This window comes from Stigmatopora argus, chromosome 5 (genome assembly GCF_051989625.1).
Source record: "Stigmatopora argus isolate UIUO_Sarg chromosome 5, RoL_Sarg_1.0, whole genome shotgun sequence".
Classification (NCBI taxonomy): domain Eukaryota; kingdom Metazoa; phylum Chordata; class Actinopteri; order Syngnathiformes; family Syngnathidae; genus Stigmatopora; species Stigmatopora argus.
Window position 1 is genome coordinate 5,228,931 of NC_135391.1, and position 13,228 is coordinate 5,242,158.

General features: G+C 40.1%; 1 protein-coding gene across 7 annotated transcripts in view; it reads left to right on the forward strand.

Moving 5' to 3' along the window:
- arvcfb (ARVCF delta catenin family member b) overlaps positions 1 to 13,228 on the forward strand; it is a 340,912-nt gene that overhangs the window by 43,637 nt on the left and 284,047 nt on the right. For 4 of the 7 annotated variants that reach the window (XM_077601832.1, XM_077601828.1, XM_077601830.1 and 1 more), the window contains one exon: positions 873 to 1,088. The exons of 1 other annotated variant lie outside the window; for it this stretch is intronic. In XM_077601832.1, coding sequence (XP_077457958.1) covers positions 903 to 1,088 — 186 coding nt within the window. In that variant the 5' untranslated portion in view covers positions 873 to 902. Of the gene's footprint in view, positions 1 to 872; positions 1,089 to 10,723; positions 11,037 to 13,228 lie in introns of those variants that run through there. 2 more of the 7 variants (XM_077601831.1, XM_077601834.1) reach the window with 2 other exon arrangements.

Genomic DNA, 13,228 nt, shown 5'->3' on the forward strand with positions numbered 1-13,228 from the left:
TGTGTGGAAGATATACATGAAACATATAGCATATTTTTAGTTGAAAGAAATTGGCTGACTATGATAACTTGGCACAACTTGCCTTCGGATAAATCTCAGGGTGCCGCTTTAGGCTATTGTTGCCATCAAGTTTGTTGTTCAACATGATGCATTCCTCACTTCTTTCGATCTGATCATATTTAAATGTGATCATCTTCGTCAGTGCCACTGCTAATCACCTGTATTGGAGATGCACACCATGTCACATCGTGACCGGACGTTTGGTCGCCCGGACGTTTGGTCGCCCGGGTGAATATAATTTTGAGAGCTGGTTTCAACAGTGGATATTTAGATATTAAACTCTCTCTCTCTCTCATGAATATAATTTTGAGAGCTGTTTTCAACAGTAAACTCTGTCATGTTGTCAAACGTCCGGCGACCAAACGTCCGGGCGACCAAACGTCTGGGCGACCAAACGTCCGGGCGACCAAATGTCCGGGCGACCAAACTTCCGGGCGACCAAACGTCCGGGCGACCAAACGTCCGGCGACCAAACGTCCGAGTACAATGTCACATGACTGACTAACAAGTCAAATTATCAAATGTCACTCATTGTAAACATATAACTGAAATGATGTTGGAGTTTTGTCTAGTCTAATCAGAAAACTGACAATCGTCCAGTTATGTTACAGTCATTCAAGACACTTTTTAGGTCATTTTTACGTCGTCATCATGAAAAACTGTCCCTCAACAAAATATGTTCTCCATCCGTTAACAAAAACAACACCGGCATATTGTAGTTTCGACTCACGCTTTCTTCTAGTTCTGGGTCTCCTTATTGACCTGGTACTCCTCCTTTCCTCTTTCTTCCCCCCTTCTCCTTAACCCGTAAGATCAGGACAAACGCAACTCATACCAGACATATGGAGGACTACGAAGTTCGGTCAGCTGCCAGCATCCTGGCATCGGTGAAAGAACAGGAGGCCCGTTTTGAGCAGTTAACCCGAGCTCTTGAGGAGGAGCGTCGCACGCTGCAACTTGGGCGAGCCAATGCCACTCCCAACCCGCCCACCTGCCAACCCTTAGCATGGCAACAAGTGGTGATGCAGGTAAATGTGTGAGCATGCCAGCCCTTCCTTCATTGTCCGTTTCAACCACGCCGTTGCATCTCTCAGACATTTCGCTCTCCTGCGCAGTCGATCCATCTGAGCAAGGTTATTCCATATCAATATGTCAGGTCGTCATTGGTAGGAATCCACCTGTTCAACCTCTGGCATTTTGAGACTCCTATTCACATTGCTTTAACCCTGTGCTAGGTATTCTGCAAAATGCCTTTTTGAGGAAGAATGGTCCTGCGTTTCCTTGCTTCTTTTGACCATTTCGTCAAAGCAACTGCTTGGAATCGAATTCCATGTCTTTTCGCTCTCTGGTTTTTGATATTGTCTGGTTTAGGTGGTGATTAAATATGGTTTTTAATCGAGATATATTGTAGAAGAAGGCCAGGTCAGGGCTCCTCTCATTTCTGACCTTAATTGCAGCAATGTAAACCTGTCCTTAATACATGACCGAACCGTCAGATCAGAGGTTGGTATTGGCAGATCCTTGAAATCAGCTGACTCGGACTTAATTGTAAAAATATGTTATAAGGACTGTGCAGTTTATCCCCTTGTGAATGATTTCCTGGTGAAGAAACTAGTTAATGAGACCTCACTTATTGAGGATGCTAGAATGTGTTTGGGACAAACCCATTTTTACCCATAATACATTTTTGAACAGCGTGTCAGTCTACACATGTTTTAATAAACAAAAATCGAAAGCAATTTGTTTATGCAGCACCTGCAAAGCTCAGTTGAGGCGCTTTTATTGGAGTTAAAAGTATAATGGCATTTACTATTGATGAAGTAAGACCTGCAGAAATGATTATACTTGCACTTGCCTAAGGTCATACTTTGTTAATGCTCATAGCGAAGGGCCTCATAGAGTCAGGAAGGAGAAGTTGAAAGTGTTAATCCCTCACGCGATATACTTTCTTTGTTAAATTATCAATACCGCACTGTGTACTTAAGTGATCTGAATACATTTACACATTGGTAATTAATACACCAACACCAAAATTATAATAATGTGTGCCATAACAGACAAAAACATTTTTTTAGGTGGGTGAATTCCTTCATTACAAATTCCATGAGTTTTTAAACCTTTTTCTTCTCAGGCATCCCCTCCAAAAAGGTCCAAAACTACACTACAACACAACAGTTTACCATCAATATTCACTGCATCCACTAACATGACAAAAGCATGAAAAATGCAAAGAATGTTATCCTCACAAGGGAGGTTTATTATTAATAGATCAAACCCATCCTCTTTTTCTTCTCATAATTCTGTTGAGTAGTCAGAGATAGTTTTTATTGCTCTGAAGTCCCAAATCCTTTTCAAGACTGATACGTTTAACTTGGATTCAACTGGGTATTACTCACATCAATGATCATTTTAAATTATGCTTACTTATTTAAAAAAAACAAAAAAAGGGGATTTCTCAACCACTCAAGAGGCTAGAAATTCTCAGTCAGTCTAATTTTAGTTTTTGAAGTTGTACTATGTGTGGCATCATTCAGTTCCTGAAAGACATTATGCTATAATACGGTGGCGGTCCGTGCATTTCCTAGTGACGCCTTCAGCAAAAACTATTTTATGGCTATAAAACCTCCTACTGCAGCTACAGCTGCGACATATAAAAAATAACCAATAATAACCTCATACAATTGAAATATTATTTAAGAATAGTCATATTTTACTCACCAAAAATCATTTTTAACTGTACACAATATCCATTCTCCTTTCTTTCTTCCTTCTTTTCTATCGCCATCGAAGCTAATGCTGAAAGTCGAGCCTGTCCTGTCGTATTTCTGGCATAGTCCATATTGAAAATGGCTTTAAATCAACACAACAATATATATGCTTGTGCAGCTCGCTCCAGATACAGTTTGGTAGCTCTGGCTAATCCACTCTATCACTAGCTAATCATAGTTGGTGAAAGCGATGACATATCCCTATGCCTGAGAGAAGGCAATGATGTATCCCTACGCCTGCGAGAAGGCATTGTGGTGTTGCCAACTCGAAATCTGATTGGTTAAAGCAACAGTCTTATCGACGCTTGTTTAATGCAGCAGAGCCTGCAGAACTGATTGTGAAGGCATTGAGGACGATTTCTGACCCTGGTAACAAATAATGGCTGAAATGTGAATGGTTAAATGCTTCAATATGAAAACACATCTTGAAGTGGCGCAACCAGGGGGAAAAGCAATGAAAGGAAGCTAACAGACAATTTGGAATTATTTAAAAAGTATTCATGGACAAAATATAATTAACATCAGTCTGTGATTCAGTTATTTCTTAGTCCAGCAGAAAAGGCCTTGAAGGCCCTGACGGCACACCACTGCTATAATATATGCACAATTCCAGTGCACTCCACTCTTTAAAAACATATCTCAAATTCTATTTCCCTTCTTTCCGATTCCTCACTCGAAGTATTGGAACATATTAGTTCCTATTACTACATTGATTATGTTTACACCTTCCGTTGCATGATCATTATACACAGCATCTTTCATGTTAACACAATAATAACAAGTGCAATGAGGTGCTTGAAAACAGCAGTGGCCCATATTTGTAGTATTTTTTGAACATGTTTATGTAGCACCAGTCCCATTGTAAAACATCCTAATGTTTCTGCTAGACACTCCATTAGCGTCTTTTAACGTAATCATCAAAAGCGGCTCAGTGACACAGATCGAAATCTGTTTTGAGTCTTCCTCCATTGACAGTCTTTGCATGGACCACTCATAGCGAGACTCCCTTTCTTCATTTGATATTGCGCTCGCCTTTGCAAATTGATTTTTGCCGGAAGGTGCGCCATCTTCAAGGCTTTGGAAGATCAAGTGACGTATTAAGCTCTATATGTGGAGATAGTTAGACAGACAGACCATCCCTCGATGTCTGATGGAGAAGGTGACCTCGTTTCACCAGACGGCTCCTTGTCTCCCGTCTCGTGTCATGCCCATTGATAAGAAAACACAATTTGTGCGTCGTGGTTATGCTAAACTGTTGGTTTAGTTCTCGAGTGTTATTATTCAGCAGACTCGGGCCACCACGGAACTATATCATGTTGTCTCAAAGCTGTGGGAAGTTTTCAAAGACTTTCCAGCTTTAGAAGGAGGGAACAGTGCAGCTTTTGATCAGCGTTGCTGTCTGTGGTGAGGATATACAGACCCGGCGATGGCACTGCAGCACTCAACCGAGAATCAGCCCCGTCGCCCTCCACCCGCTTTCATCTCCACACAGCCCCCAGCCCCGTCTAGGCACAATGCATACAAAGGGCTGAGGGTGATATAGTGACAGAAGATCTATCCTTCCACTGGCTGGGCCTGGGAGACCTTGTACCCTCATAAATCAGCTTCCTAACAATGAGCTTTAGTTTCCCCTGCTCTCCTTTTCTATGCCCCCTCTATCTCTACCCAATGTTTTCCACTCACTGTGCCATCAGGAACCTTCTCGCCCTCCATAAACACCCTAATTACCTTAGTGTGAAAGTGGCTCCTTTGTTTACTTTTGCACCTCACACTGTTCCCAAGGTCCTCCTTTACCACTTTTTTTCTTGTACTGCTGTTATGTGGTAGTAGCCAGTAGAGAATGCCAAGAATTTTGCTGCTTGTTTTTCATGTACCAAACACCTACACAGGATTTGGACTTAACTGTGGCAAATCATCTTTGGAGGTAGATCCAAATGGATGTGAAAGAGGCAAAGAATTCATGCTTTTTTGGGATGTACCGTATTTTGCCGTTTAATATACCCGGGTATATTAAATGATTTTTGCTTTTTTTGAGCCTCCCGTTTGTGCGCCATTTAATATACCCCTGTTGTTTAATATACCCGGGTATATTAAACGGCAACTCAGCTTTTTTGGCAAGATTTGTATGGTGTTCATGGGGGCATAATTATAGATACTTAAGTTCATTAAAATTCCAGGTCAGACTCTATTCAGCAGTAAGTAGTTTTAACCTGAGCAGTTACAGTGGTGTGCCATCAGGGCCTTCAAGGCCTTCTCTGCTGGCCTAAGAAATATCTGAATCACAGACTGATGTTAATTTTTTTTTTTCATGAATACTTATTAAATAATTCCAAATTGTTTGTTAGCTTCCTTTCATTGCTTTTCCCCCTGGTTGCACTGCTTTCAGATGTGTGTTTTCATTTTGAAGCATTTAACCAATCACATTTCAGCCATTATTTCTTCTCGCAGGCGTAGGGATACGTCATTGCCTTTTCGCAGGCGTAGGGATACGTCATCGTAAGTAGTTTCAGTCTGCAAAACGTTGATGCACCCCGTCACGGCATAGTGCGTAGTGGATCGTACCTTCCCGTTTGTGCGTCATTTAATATACCCCTGCCGTTTAATATACCCTGGTATATTAAATGGGGGGTATATTAAACAGCAAAATATGGTAGGAAGAAAACTGGTGTACCTCTGAGAAAACCAACATAGGCTCTGAAAGAACATGCAAACATGCTTCAATCCTTGATTCTACAACTGTGAAGCGGACGTGCTAACCACTCTTTCACTGTTCCTTTCAGAAAGCTAAAATATACATATATTAGCCTTTTTAGTCTTTAAAAATGTACAGTGGGCTGGTTGATCTATTAACATACCTGTCAACTTGTTCGTTTTTCCCGTATCTTATGTTTTTGACAATTTCAAATTGTGTACACGGTATGACAATTTTTCTGCGGGATTTTTTTAAAAGTAAGTTTTGGGAGAAAATATTTGAGTTTTAGTAAACATGTGCCGCGTTGAATTTGTACATTTTTTTTATCGCTTAATAAGGGGAAATTGCAATCATTAATAGGGGTAGCAATTGGCCGAGGTTGCCAGGTATCTATTAACATGGAAAATTTAGACTTAAACTTAAGCAACGTGACCAAAAAACAGGCTAATGTGAGAAAACAATGAGACAAGGCAAAAAAAGATATTGCAAATATAAAATTGGGATCTTCTCTGAATCACACTGCTAACTGTTCACGGAAACGTAAGATAAAAGGCTGTTTTACATCTCGGTTTGGCAGGCACAAGGAGATTTAAGGGTTTGACCCTGCGGTTAAGATACGCATCTATGTAATTGACACAAACATAAAGAAAGAACAGCTTGCGTGGAAATACCTTTTGTATTATTAGCTATTTATATTCCCTTGTTGGCTCTTCAAACCTTTTATTCTTCGAATCATCTCACGAAAGGATTTAATGTCTGCCCTCGTCCAAGTCCCTGCTATTTGATCACAATCCAATAAAGCATTAAGTTCCCTAAAAGCACTCAGAAGAGTATGTGGAAGCTGCCCCAATTTTTGTCACTTTAAATCCTCTTTCCATAGATAAACTGCCACTTTCAGTTGCTCGCATTCCTGCCGACAGATACTTGAGGAAGGCCAAGGTAGTCCAAACATACATTTAACCTCCATCCTTTGAGACAGAAACTAAAGTGTAGCGCATATGTTGGAAATAAAATGTCTCACTTTCATAAGAAGTCGGTGCCCCAGGTGGAATGCGACCTGTCCAAGTGTCCAGCAGGATAACCAAACAAGGCAGGGGCTGGCCCCATTTAACTTTTTGACAAACAGACTAATTGAAAACAGTCTCCCATACCTGAAAGTGTCCATCAAAGCAGCTTCACCGCTTTGTTTTATTAATTTGACCACTGTGTTCAGTGACAAAGTGATTCTACATAGTATTTTGTCAATAAAATTGACATAATTCCTTGTAGTCACTGGACATTTTAAGATTTAACAGTAATTGTCCGTTGTTCAGACCAGTCTTTCCTTGCGATATGTTCAATGTTGGGTTGTTAAATTTTCAAGGCCAAATCGGAGGATTCGGGCTTTTCAAACTCGTCAAAAAAGTGTTAAGGAGTCTGAAAAGTTCACCTTAAGCTCACAAAATACTAGCAAATTTGGATTGTATAAATGTTTTTCTTCGAAAAGCCAGCAGTGTTCAACATTTATTTTTATCCCTAGAGCAAGGGCGTCAGACTCGGGTTGGTTCGCGGGCCGCGTTAAGGTCAACTCGATTTCATGTGGGCCGGACCATTTTAGATATAATATTAAGATTTTTTTTAATAAATGGATTAAAAGAACTGGATTAAAAGCCCTGAATATTCAGTTTTTTATATATCTAAAACAATGTTTATTTTAGCTTTTTTAAATATATTTTTAGATTTAAAAAAAAAAAAAAAAAGATTTTTGAACTAAAAACACAGAATAAATTCTTTAAAAAATTACAATTATTGATTTAAAAGGGGGAGAATCAGGAAATTTAATATACATCTATACTCTTCATTTTAATTTGATCCTAAAACAGACAGTCAGCACTCATGATTCACTTTCCCGGGCCACACAAAATGATGCGGCGGGCCAGATTTGGCCCCCGGGCCGCCACTTTGACACTTGTGCCCTAGAGCATAATCAATATATTTCTGCACTCCCCAGAATTATAAAAATATATATATATATACTAAATTGAATAAAAGTGTACATAAAAGCCAGTTCCTTCTGTTGTTAAAATATTGAGGGTTGCGGTTCAAGTTTCTCAATCTATCACATCACAAATAACAATATTAGTGTATTTCGAAATATATTAGTTTTGTCGGTGCGGATGTTTCTTTTCAAAATACTACACAAAAAATTCATACATCTTTTTTTAGTTGATCGCATAACCCTGTGAACATTAAACATTTAAAACAGGTACACTAACACGTACAAAGATTTACACTTTACTTGACTGGCTGCAGTTTATGAGTTCTGGCTTTGCCTTTGGCTAAACCAGACTACAAAACCCAGCATACTGAATGTCACACACAGCTTTTTTTATGTCACACACAAAACATTCTTAAGCCATTTGTTCATGCTGGAGCCAGAAGGCGTTTGTAAGTTGGAGGATGAAGTAAAAGAATAAGGACTTGGCATGTGTAGTGTCTGGTTTTGTAGGGAGACACAGTTAAGGTGTAGAATGCGTGAAAAAGCAGCGATTTATCCAACTTTCTTGTTTCTCGGAGCATTTTGTTTGAGCTTGATCTTTTGAATGGACCGGATTAAAGCAGACACGGTGACTTCATTTATCTCTCTTTGCTTTAAAAAAGTGCCATCAGTATCAGTATTCCATAATTGAAGCATGTTTTTATATGCAAATGAGGGTTGGTGGGGGTCTCCAGCTTAAAATCTTTCATTTAACATTGACATTCCATCATTGTTTATGTAACAAGGACATTAGAAACGGCATTTCTTTGTTCATCACAGGTCAGTCATTTGATTTTGTATTCTGCCCTCCGTACTTCAGCAATATAAAACAAAGTAAAATGTGTTATAATACATAGCTTTTGTTGTAGTCTGTTGTTAAAGATCTGATTTCGTTCTGTGCTAAAAACAGTTCAATTTCCAATTCATTTACGACACACAAAAGTATTTAATAGGTGTCGAACTGCAGTTACGGAATGTAATGAAAGACCGAATTAGCTCAATCTTATCATTCAAAGATATCGAGTTGAAACAAATGCATACTAAATGCTTGTATTTGGAGGTATTGTGCACCGAAGTCGATCTGAATGCAGTGGTGCATGCTGGGCCGGCTCTTTCATTAAGAACAACTGAATTCGCAACAAGGAGATGAAACGGCACTGGCGAGCAAGTGGAATGCTAAACCTAAGGCATTTCCTCTCTGCTTGGTATTTCTCCGTTCTCTGTTTATTTTAAGTTCAGCCATCCCTTTCAGCCTCTCTCCACTGGCCAAAACGTCTCAAAGTTCCCGGTTAAGCTTTCATCGACGTTATTAGATTAACATTCCACCGTAGTGGCGGACACAGTACTTGATAGGCGAGTGTGAATTCTTTCACGTACGTCCCACCCCTTCCTTTACATCCAGAGCAGCGAGGGGAACGGGACAAAGAGGGGAGAGAAAAGAAGCTGCCTGTGTCCATGTGTATTTAGGGTGCAAAAATTTGCAGAGTATGAGCTTGCCTTTGACTCAATGGGGGCAACTTTTGTTTTGTGTCTGAGACCCCCACCCCTTTTTTCCTCTTTTTTTCTCTTCGCCTTTCTCTGTCTGTGCCAAAAAGGGGGAGGTGTCTTTGGGGTGAGAGACAGATGCAGCTGGGGTGCAGAGAAGTCCCTTGTCCGACTCATAAACTGTAAAAAAAAACATTTTAAATGTTTTTTAAAAAGCTGGCCGGACTCTTGGTGACGTCACCAAGATCCCTTGGCATTTGCTTCCTATTTCGCAGTGTTTGAATCGAGTTATTGATTTTAATCTGTATTTGGATACATGGACGAATAATGGAAATATGTTGCACTGTTATTTTGGCTTGAATCTGCTTTATTATGGTGGTAAAATTGCAAAGTTATTTTTGGAGGCCATTTAAATTGCCCTGTTTTGAGGGTGCCTACAGTGTAATTTGGTTGTGTTGCCAGGTTTATTAATATTTCTTTAGCCTGATTTTGTTGCCTTTTTGTCCCCTCCCGGCCAAGAATAGCCAGAAAGTGTGTATAATTGACAAAGATATACAGATATACGACACGGTGTACTCTTTTTTTTCCCCTCTTTTCCTTTGGCCCCTGTGGTTTTTGTGATGTGTGTGTGTGTTGTCATGTGTGTTCACAGTGGTGCTCCAGGCATTATTGACTTGGACGCTTTAGAGAGCAAAAGTCCAATATTTGTCTAACACACTTTATTATATCCATTTCATATACATAGTGTAGTATCATCTCTTCTTTACCCGACTACAAAAAGTCAATTGCAATGGATACGTCTTAATATAAACTGCCTTTAAAGGATTATAAATTTCAAAATAAGAGTACCATAAAACCTAATATATGTCATTTTAATAATTCAATTAATTGCATATAGGAATGGAAACAATAACACTGAAATTCATACAATTGGGGGAAGCCTATAAAAACCTGACTTGAATACTCCTACTTACATAACTTTGTTAAAATACGACAAAAACTTCATAAAACATGATTTAGTTTCCATGATCCTGATTTTTCTTGATTTTTATACTCTTGTAAAATATTTTTGTGTTATCCATTTCTCTTGTTTTTTTTGTCAAGATACTATGTTTTTGTTCATCATCTGTAACGGTTATCCTCACTGAGATTTGCGGGGGTGCTGGAGCCTCTCCCAGTTAAATATGGGCAGGAAGTAGGCTACACCCTGAAAGGGTTGCCAGCAAATCCCTAAGCGCATATAGAAAACAACCTCACACACTATGGACAACTTTAGGTGTCCAAAGAACATACCATGCATGTTTTTGGTATGTGGAAAGAAACCACAATACCCAGAGAAACCCCACGCAGTCACGGGGAGAGCATGCAAACACCACACAGGAAGGCTGGAGCCGGGAATTGAACCCTTGAACTCAGAACTGTGAGGTGGACATGCTGCGGTATTATTGTTTAATAACTGTAAAATATTATTTAAGGTCTATTTAAATAAGGCACTCCTGTTTTGCAGTTTTTCCACTGATTTACTGCATGCAATATTATTTTACATTTTTGTAAATGTAGTATAGTTTTACTTTTAGTGAAATAGTTTAAGTGACATAAAGTAGTGTATATGAAATTAATGTTCAGTTGGAGTAATCCTCCCCAATACATGGATATTTTTCTTCTTAAATGTTTATATCACCTAGACCCGCAGAATTACATGCGCAGCAGTGCTGCTTTTATTTTGAAAGACAACCCTACACTTCTGGTTTAGTTCGTGGTAACGTCATTGAACTTGACGCCATCAGTCGAGGATGGCTGGCCGCTTTTGAGCAGCAAACCTCTGAGCTCTCAGAGGGAAAACTCAACGTAAATACTCCAGGATAAGCCAAGGGCAAGAGCGGAGGAGAGGAGGGAAAGGCACAACTTTTCCGACTATTGGAAATCGCCACCAGACATTTTTATCCGGCGGCGGGGGTTCCATTTTGGGGAGCCAAGTGAGGAAATTTGGAGAATGCCTGCTGAAGTGAAACAGGTTCGTATTGATGCCTCTTCTCACTCTCAACGTGCATGTTTGTTTGTTTTTTCTTCTTCTTTTTCTTCATATCTTTCATATCTCTGTCGTGATTAAAGCACATCCTTTTGTGTTCTGTTTAATTGCTGTTTTACGAGATGTCATTTGGGGCGACGGCGCGCGCGCGCGCGCGTGTGCGCGTGGGTCGCTCCTCTGATTGACGTGTCCCGCCCCCCTGAAATACCTCACCCGGGATGACATCAGGTGAAATAATGCGATTTTTTTTTAGGATTCTGCTCTCATTTCAACTATTTGAGCTTTTATAGTGCGTGGGCGCGTGTACGTCTGCAGGACTTGGACTTGTGGACACGTTTGCAAGATCCCAGTCCACAAAACGTGGACATACAATGGGACAACCGCAAAGTTTTATTCCCTGATCACCGCCTGAGTGAATTTTAAGCAACGGGTTGTTCTGACAATTGTGTGAAAGGCATGACATTAAACTCTTTTGTCTTTTCTCGCATAGAAACCACTGGAATGTGCTCGCAAGTATTTGTGTGTACCAGGGCATGATCTGCATATATTATTGAGTATTTTTTTCCGTCAAGCTTGGCAGCTCGTTCGAGTGAAAAAGACAAGAAAGTGAAGGATTCAATAAAACCAACATCTCATAAACTGGTGGTTACAGTAGTTAACTCATTGGTTGCCAGTGAAAGCCATAGCTGTCCAATCCATTTGAACTCAGAAGGCTGGCTGACTTGAACCCATCTTGCCACTTCAAATGGATTGGACGTAGACTGTATTATGCTCAATGACACCCAACCAATCTGTGAGGAGTTTCATCCAATGTACAGTGGTACCTTGACATACGATCATAATCCGTTCCGAGACTGAGATCGTATGTCGAGCTTTTCGTAACTCAAGCGAACGTTTCCCATTGAAATGAATTGAAAACAAATTAATTCATTCCAACCCTCTGAAAAAAAACACCCAAAACAGGATATTGGATTGGAAAAAATGTTTTATTTCTTCTAATTCGCCATATAATGACAAAGGAATAAATAACGAGTGGTTTAATAGTAATAAAATGTGTTTAATAGATGTAAAATTAGACGCACGCGGAGGGGGGGGGGGGGGGGGGGTCGGGGGACTTTATCCACGGCACTCGTAAACGAACAAACAAATTTAAATTAACTTGGATAAATATATACAGACACACTCAAACATATGTTTAATATAACTTTACACAAAACTGAATTCTAGTTTTGTCTTAATCTTTTTGTTACCTTCGTTTTCCGGGTTAGCGGTTTGCCACGCCTCCACCCTCACGTTCGCTATCGATGGACTGTTTGCTGTTGTATTCCCTTCAAAATATTCCGAAAATGATGCACACAAATGTCATCACAATAGGATAATGCACGACCACTTGCCAACGAGAAATAGTCTTTAAAGAACGATCGCGGGAGCTCCTTTCCTTAGAAAGAATAACAAGAAATGCAATAGCTGAGCTTACCCACGTATTGATTGTGGGTAATGAAGTTTTATTCTGAGAAAGGGTGCCATTGCCTATGGGTGTTGTGTACACGAGTATACTTCATTACCCAGAAAGCCCATTTTTTGCCCACGCATGCGCGTTGTGCGTTTCCTGGTCGAAACTCGTCTGAATAAATCGTTCAGTAATCGTAGATATAGTAGTCATACACGAAAGAGATGCGGCAAAAAAGACAGTGCGCTACAATGATAAACAGCCTCTCATGTCATGGCCACCTGGCTTGGTCGCATCTCGAAATTTTAATCGTATCGCGAGCGAATTATCCGATCAAAATTTTCGTCGTACCACGAGCATGTTGTATCACGAGGTACCACTGTAAATAAATGTCACCGAATAGCTATTCTCAAGCAATGGATGCTGTTAATCCTCCCTCAGACATGCTTGATGTATTTTCCCCATCTCTTGTTGTGATAACTCTGAAGGTTCTAAGTGCGACGTTAGTGCTGATGGATTCAATCCAGGCTTGTGTATGAAGGGTCACCACTTGTTTATCTACCTATCTTGAATGTAGTATGTGTGGCGGAATGTGTATCAACGACGCAAGAATATGCCCTTGCCATGTTTTTCCCTTAAATGGATCAGGGAGGTGAAGGATGGACCTTGCATTAGTGACCTCCACAGGGCCTAGATGGTTGGCATACTTTAGGCGAGGCCGGCATCA